This window comes from Oncorhynchus masou, chromosome 29 (genome assembly GCF_036934945.1).
Source record: "Oncorhynchus masou masou isolate Uvic2021 chromosome 29, UVic_Omas_1.1, whole genome shotgun sequence".
Classification (NCBI taxonomy): domain Eukaryota; kingdom Metazoa; phylum Chordata; class Actinopteri; order Salmoniformes; family Salmonidae; genus Oncorhynchus; species Oncorhynchus masou.
This window is the reverse complement of record NC_088240.1, coordinates 89,880,456-89,887,093: the sequence shown is the minus strand read 5'-3', so window position 1 is coordinate 89,887,093 and position 6,638 is coordinate 89,880,456. Positions and strand designations below refer to the sequence as shown.

The window sequence follows — 6,638 nt, the reverse complement described above, 5'->3', positions numbered from 1 at the left end:
CATTCTTGTGGGCCGGCTAAGGAGTATTGGTGTCTCTCAGGGGTCTTTGGGCTGCTTTGCTAACTACCTCTCAAAGAGTCTCAGCCACTGCCTGTCACCAAGGGAGTACCCCAAGGCTCGATCCTAGGCCCCACACTCTTCTCAATTTACATCAACAACATAGCTCAGGCAGTAGGAAGCTCTCTCATCTATTTATATGCAAATGACACAGTCTTACACTCAGCTGGCCCCTCCCCGGAGTTGATGCTAATATTATGTACAATATATAATTATGTGTCCATATGATAACAATAGCCTAATATATTCCATATGCTGTAAACTATTGTCTTTTAACAGTTTCACTCAATTCATTCTAATCAACCTAATAATTATGACACACCCCTCACTACTGTCATTGTTTGCACTAATTGCACTGTTTGTCTAAAAAACCTGGTTCAAGCATTCATGGCATTAGTGTTTTACCGAGTAGATTGTATGGACTGTGCAACTGTTTGGTTTTATAGCTTACACTTCATTCGCTGTTGGTCAGCACCTCTATACCAAATAATTGTCTTTGTGTGTACGCCAGCTAATGCTTTTCATTAGTCATGACAATGCAACAGAGATACAGATAAATCATTTAATTGTAATAATTTAATCAAAGAGGAAAGTCATTCCATAAACCCTGGTAGAAGGATGTGATTCAAAAACATCAGGCTACGCTTCCTAATTCATTTTTAAAGACCTTACAGTATCTTCATTATTTAAAAGTACAGTTGATTCCTGATAAGTGCACATTGTATGCAAAGTGTAAAAAACCTCATTAGTGCATTGTAGCTCAATCGTCCCATTTCAAATACAGCCTGGATAGATACAGGTTATGTGCATGTTCCAGTTAGCTCTCACATATGACTGTCCAAAGACATTGGATTTATCAGGAGTTCACTGTACTTCACATTACTCCATCTTTTGTACATGTTTCTCATTCCTCCCCTTTAGCACCCATCTATACATGTACTATTCTCAAACAGGAAGTAGAGGACTGAAAGAACAAGCAGAAAACAGTACAGCAAGGGGCTGACAACACTGCCTCCTTGTGGACTATATGGAGCAGTACAGGCAAGGTGAGGGGCAGCTTTATGCTTCAGTAGGCTACATACTGGTTATATCTGGTAACATGGAGCCGTGCAGGCAGGGCGAGGGGCAGCTTTATGCTTCAGTAGGCTACATACTGGTTATATCTGGTAACATGGAGCCGTGCAGGCAGGGCGAGGGGCAGCCTCCTTTTTCAAGTATTAATGTCATGTCCACAAGTACAGTGAAATGCCTTTATTGCTAGCCTCAAACCTAACAATGCAGTAATCAATATGTATCACTAAAAAACGGTTCATGCTTCTGTTGGCTACATACGGGTTGGTCAAACTTCTAACACATGGAAATGTCAGTGGTTAACACAGGGTTGACTGAAAATCAGCTGTATTCTCTACTTACAAAACTAATTCTGAACTTTACTAAAGGCTTCTAATAAACCCTGATGCACCCTCAGAGAGCCTCCCATGCTGTTTACAACCCCACCATGTGCAGGTATGTTTCCTTCATTCAACCATGTTTTCCCTTGATGACCTCAGCCATCATTGGGCTTTGAGTTTCCTGTGGTTGTGGTGGCATGATCCATACTCACGACATCTGGTCTTGTTTGTAGAGTAAAGCCTACAGGGGGTGGGGGGCAGATAGAGAAGTAAATGAATGAGATCACATGTTTTGTTAACTGTCAGAAACCAAACCCTTGCTCATCCAGGTCAATAGATAACACAAGGGCTCAGAATGATGAAAAGTTAAATAATCTAATAACGAGTGACTATAGGGCTATATCCCAAATGGTGCCCTAATTCTCTAAAGTGCACTACTTTGGACCAGAGCCATATGGGAATAGGGTACCATTTGGGACGTAGTCTAGAGTATTTCAGGGTCACTGACGATAGCTGAACTGTGTCCCACCCACCTCCTCTGGTAAAGGTAGAGGAGAAACAGAATCTCATCCCTGAAGCAGCCCAGCTGGTGGGATGGGTGTGTGCTGAAGACACAGGCAAAGGCATCGTTGACGAATGTATTGACTGCCTAAAGAGAAGGCACAAGAGTGCTTAATTCTCACTCTGAATGCACCCCCAATGAAACCCTATTCCCTACATAGTGCACTACCTTTGACCAGGGCCCATAGGATGCACTATGGAATAGAGGGCCATTTGGGATGCATACACAGTGTCAATGTGAAGAAGAACAGACAACTTGATGACACTTTAGATGGACTTTAGGTAAGCAGCTGCTTATCGCTCCAACAACAACAATGAATTATACTATGAAACAGTTAGTACTCACTTTATACATCAATACGTTCCATTGCAAATGGCCCACGGACTTCAACTGAAGAAGAACAAGAACAAAAAAAGAAAGTGGAGTGAAGATTTGTGTCAAAATAGAACATTTTACTCAGGGCTCATTATGCTCAAAATTAGGACAAAGTAAGACTAACCTTGAAGTTAATGAACAGCTGAGGAGCCATAGAGAGGAATCCAAAAGCATAAATCCCTGCAGGGGGAAGCCCAGTTTCAGTTGGAATTATTGATATTACCCACTAATACAAGATGTAGGATCTTAATTTGACCTTTATTGTCAAAGCAAAATAATGTTGCAGCAACATGATTTGAATGTTTAGTCCATGTTGCTTGATTGGTGGTGAAGCTATTAGCTGGCCAAAAGTAGGCTATATGTAATGTGCAATAACGTTGCACATATCACCGTGTGTTAGTGTGGGTATTCAGCGAATTTATGTAAATGTGAACCTTGTGAACCAGCCTGATCTCTCGGTAGGTCACATTCTGTTTCACTTCACAGTACAACAAATAGTGAGTGCATCGTTCAGTCTGCTTGACCAGGCCAGTGTTAAAGATCTATATAAAATATTGTATTTGTGTGATCAATTGATATTAAATTCAAAATATAACCCCCAAGGAGGGTTGATAGAGTATGTGGAAACTTACCACTGACAAGACTGTTGATTAACCATGAATAGTAGCTGTCAAAATAAAATGTGAATATTAGATACGTTGATGATCAATGTCCTCATCAAACCTATTTAGTTATATTTTAAATGCAATTAAACTCCAGACTTGTCTTACTTTTTATACCTCAGGTATACCAGAGAGAAGATGGCTCCACTAATAGACAGAGGGTACACTAAATAAGACAGGCATTTCATTGCCTAGAAAATGGAGAACTGCATTAGAAAATACTTGTCTGCTTGATTTATGGTATTAGTGTTAAGAGGAACCAAACACACCACTAATTCAGCACTTACCTGTGTGTCATGTTGTATAGTCTTTCTCTCTGACTCATCAAATTTACCAACCTGAAGACAACCAGTTTCAAGGAATAATCCTGAATTTATACTACTGTTTGTTTGTAAACACTAAAAGATACATTTATTTCAATCAGTTTTTTCAATAACAAATTCTTAATTAAATCAACATATGCTCATTGGCCCTCCATGCACACAACGTGAATAAACTATTTATATATTTGTTTGTAATACTTACATGAACTATAGACCTAGAGGTTCTCCACTGTAGCTGTATTTTGGAAACCTTTTTGACCTTCCATACCTACAGGTAGAGGGAGAAGAAGGAATTCACGAGACCTGGTATGGTAACACGGAACCTTCTGCCATCCCCAGCTATGGTTGGCAAAAAGCATTGATTATTTATATTGATGTTCTAAATCCTTTCCAAACTGCTGATTCATGGAAGATACCTCAATTGTGGTTCCTATTCCAACAGGAATGAGACCTAGCAAGCTGCTTCGTTCCTCCAGCATTTTCAGGAGAATCACTATGGTGCTAAAGCATCTCCACAGCACTGGAACAGCATAGAGAAACAGATAGAGCTGGGTTAGTTCTGAGGTAGATGGGAGTAGATCGGTAGATTAGTGTGCTGCTGGAGGTAGTGTTGGTGGGCGGATGGTGGGTTTATCCAGAGGCCTGCCTTGGATAACTATCTGTAGTACTGATACCCAAATCTACAAAAACACCATATATCTGTCCCAAATGGTACCCTATTCCCTATGTAGTGCACTACCATGGTCAAAAGTAGTGTACTATAGAGGGAATAGAGTGCAATTTGGAACGTATTTCAAGCCTGACACCTCATCTTCCCTAACTCAGTTAGGAAATTGGCTTGAAAAGTTGGATGCAGAAATAAGAACATGAAATGCATTATAATAATAAGATATTTTACTCCTCCCTCACTCTCACCTGTTGTGTGAGACATGCCCACCATGTTTTTCTTCTTCCTCCAAAAGCTTATGTCATTTTTAAAGGCCAGGAATTCAAATATGAACTGAAAATTAGACAAAGAAAACTGTAGATGGCTGACATGATTTGAAATGATCTTTGTGATAGAATTCATGAACTCTCAAAGAAAAATCACTTACATGGAATGCGGTCACCAAGGTAGTCAATGCTAACAGGTACAAGTTGTTGTCCACAAGAACACCTTTGATTTCATCTATATTCACCTCAGTGAACCCTGTAATAAATTAAGCAAAAAAAGTCATTTTACAAGAAGTTGACAAATGTATGTTGTTATCTCAGTAGTTTAAAAGGAGGACTAAAGTAATAAACTAACCAAAACGTTTCAGTGAAAACATTACATCCTGCATGTGGATCCAGAGACGGAATTGCCTCAGCGATAGGCCTTCGTAGGATATTGTAAGAGGTAGTTTGGTTGTGGAGCCGTTAATCTCCTACAAACACATGTTGTAAAAACAAGTATCCTCCAAGCCCTCTTTGTGAGGCATGTTTTAATGTTCTTGAAATGAGTATTTATAACTGTAATATAATTTACAAGAAGAGTAACATCTCACCATCATGTCCTTTACTCTGACGCTGAGTTCATCAATATGTAAAAGTGGGAGATATACCATCCTGTTCTCATCCTGAAATCTAAAACACGAGACAAAATATCTGAAATACAAAACATCAATATTTCTCACCATCTCTGTAGCTAGCTCTGCATAATGTGAGTGATGCTGTGCTATATAAGTGTACTGTAGGCCTTCTAGTGCACACCCACTCCCCAAATAAACACACTCACACAATACAAACATTTTATATGAGACTTACACTCTCATGTAGCGCCGGACATCACTTGGCAAGGTCCCTCTGTTGAAGGTGAAGTCCTCTGACATCATGTTTAGGGTTAGACGGGACCTCCAGTGAGAGATGGGTCTGTCTACTACTCGAGGAGCAGTGGCAGCATGTTTCTGAGAAAATGCAAGACCAGGAGAAGCCATGAAGGAGATGACCAAATGGGTCAACCAAACAGAGCAGTTACAGCTGATCTTTTGCCAGTCCAGACTGAAACATAGAGGAATTGTTTTGTTGTCTTACTTTGAGGACCTGTTTAGCAGAGCTGAGATTTTTTCGGGACATCATGTAGGTGCTGAGCTGGGCAACATGATGGACCTGCCGGTTATCCTGCAAGGGAGACACTCCAAACTTGTGTACATAAACCAATGTGTGCAGAGTCCCGTTGTTACGTGTTGCCAACGGCAGGGATACATTCACCACCCTTTCAATCAAGAAAAGCAATGGAGACAGGTGAGAGATATAGGCTTCTGTTCCAAATGCCACCATAGTGTCTATATAGTGCACTACTTTAGACCAGGGACCATAGGGAATACAGTGCCATTAGGGATGCAGCCCATAACCTTATCTTTATACTCGACTAAAAGTGACATGCTAGTTTTACGCCACATGACTGCAGATTTAAATGGGACTTCGGCCTACCTTTCAAATTTAGAATGTATGTCAAAGTCATCTATCTTGATGATGAGGTTGAGTTCACTGTGGTCAGGCCTCAAACTGGAGAAAATGCTGAGCTGTTAAAATAAATGAGACTTCGCATTGATACAATTCAATTGATCTTTATGGGCTCTGAAAGACACTTCTTGTGCACCATGGTCACTAATTAAATTGTGATGCATGAATTCTCTGACCAAATACAATAGCTAAAAATGATTAATTGCACTAAAAACCTACCCTAAATCTAGGGTTTCACTGCAGTATGTGTAAGATCAAGGCCACTATTTACCTGGAGACGGGGGCTTTCTGCAAGATAGGAAGAAATGCAGTCTCCTTTACCTCTCTCACAAGGCTTGGTGTATACAAAGCCATAAATCACCCAGCAGGTGTGTGACATATACACGACGAACACTCCGAGTAATATCTTTGTCAGATAAGTCCTTTTGAATAGGTCCTTTGAACTCGTCGGCTTTGAATAGCACGAAGGGAACATACTGGTATGAAATGTAAAAATAAAAAACGACCAGAACGAATGGTGGACATTGACAGCTAAAGCTAGGAGTATAGGACCACAAAAGTGGGTCAATGATATCAGAAAATATACAATTTGTCAAATCAGGCGCATCATGCCGCTCGGCATCTTCTAACCCAGAACTGTATCCAGGCAGCACGCGGAGACGCCTATTCGGTGGTGGTGACGCTGCGCTTCCTCGGTCTATGTCACGTCAAATACTGGGTGACGAATGGGTGCCCACAGTGGTACCCACAATGTGAAAACACAGCCCTCAATGTGATGTATATT

General features: G+C 40.6%; 1 protein-coding gene across 4 annotated transcripts; it reads right to left on the bottom strand.

Annotated features, from left to right (window-relative positions):
• Positions 1-611: 611 nt before the first annotated feature.
• LOC135520955 (lipid scramblase CLPTM1L-like) lies at positions 612-6,520 on the bottom strand. 4 transcript variants are annotated; one of them, XM_064946832.1, is made up of 17 exons: positions 6,126-6,520; positions 5,822-5,913; positions 5,423-5,603; positions 5,156-5,295; positions 4,897-4,996; positions 4,659-4,776; positions 4,465-4,559; positions 4,286-4,370; positions 3,787-3,890; positions 3,573-3,638; positions 3,335-3,385; positions 3,156-3,238; positions 3,018-3,052; positions 2,510-2,565; positions 2,356-2,400; positions 1,982-2,097; positions 612-1,689 (listed from the first exon to the last, which is right to left on the bottom strand). In XM_064946832.1, the coding sequence occupies exons 1-17, from the start codon at positions 6,327-6,329 to the stop codon at positions 1,611-1,613; spliced, it is 1,650 nt and encodes a 549-aa protein (XP_064802904.1). In that variant the 5' UTR covers positions 6,330-6,520; the 3' UTR covers positions 612-1,610. The 4 variants fall into 4 exon arrangements, with proteins under 4 accessions (XP_064802904.1, XP_064802906.1, XP_064802907.1 ...); XM_064946834.1 differs by having other exon boundaries at positions 4,897-4,975; XM_064946835.1 differs by lacking the exon at positions 1,982-2,097.
• Between the last annotated feature and the right edge of the window lie 118 nt (positions 6,521-6,638).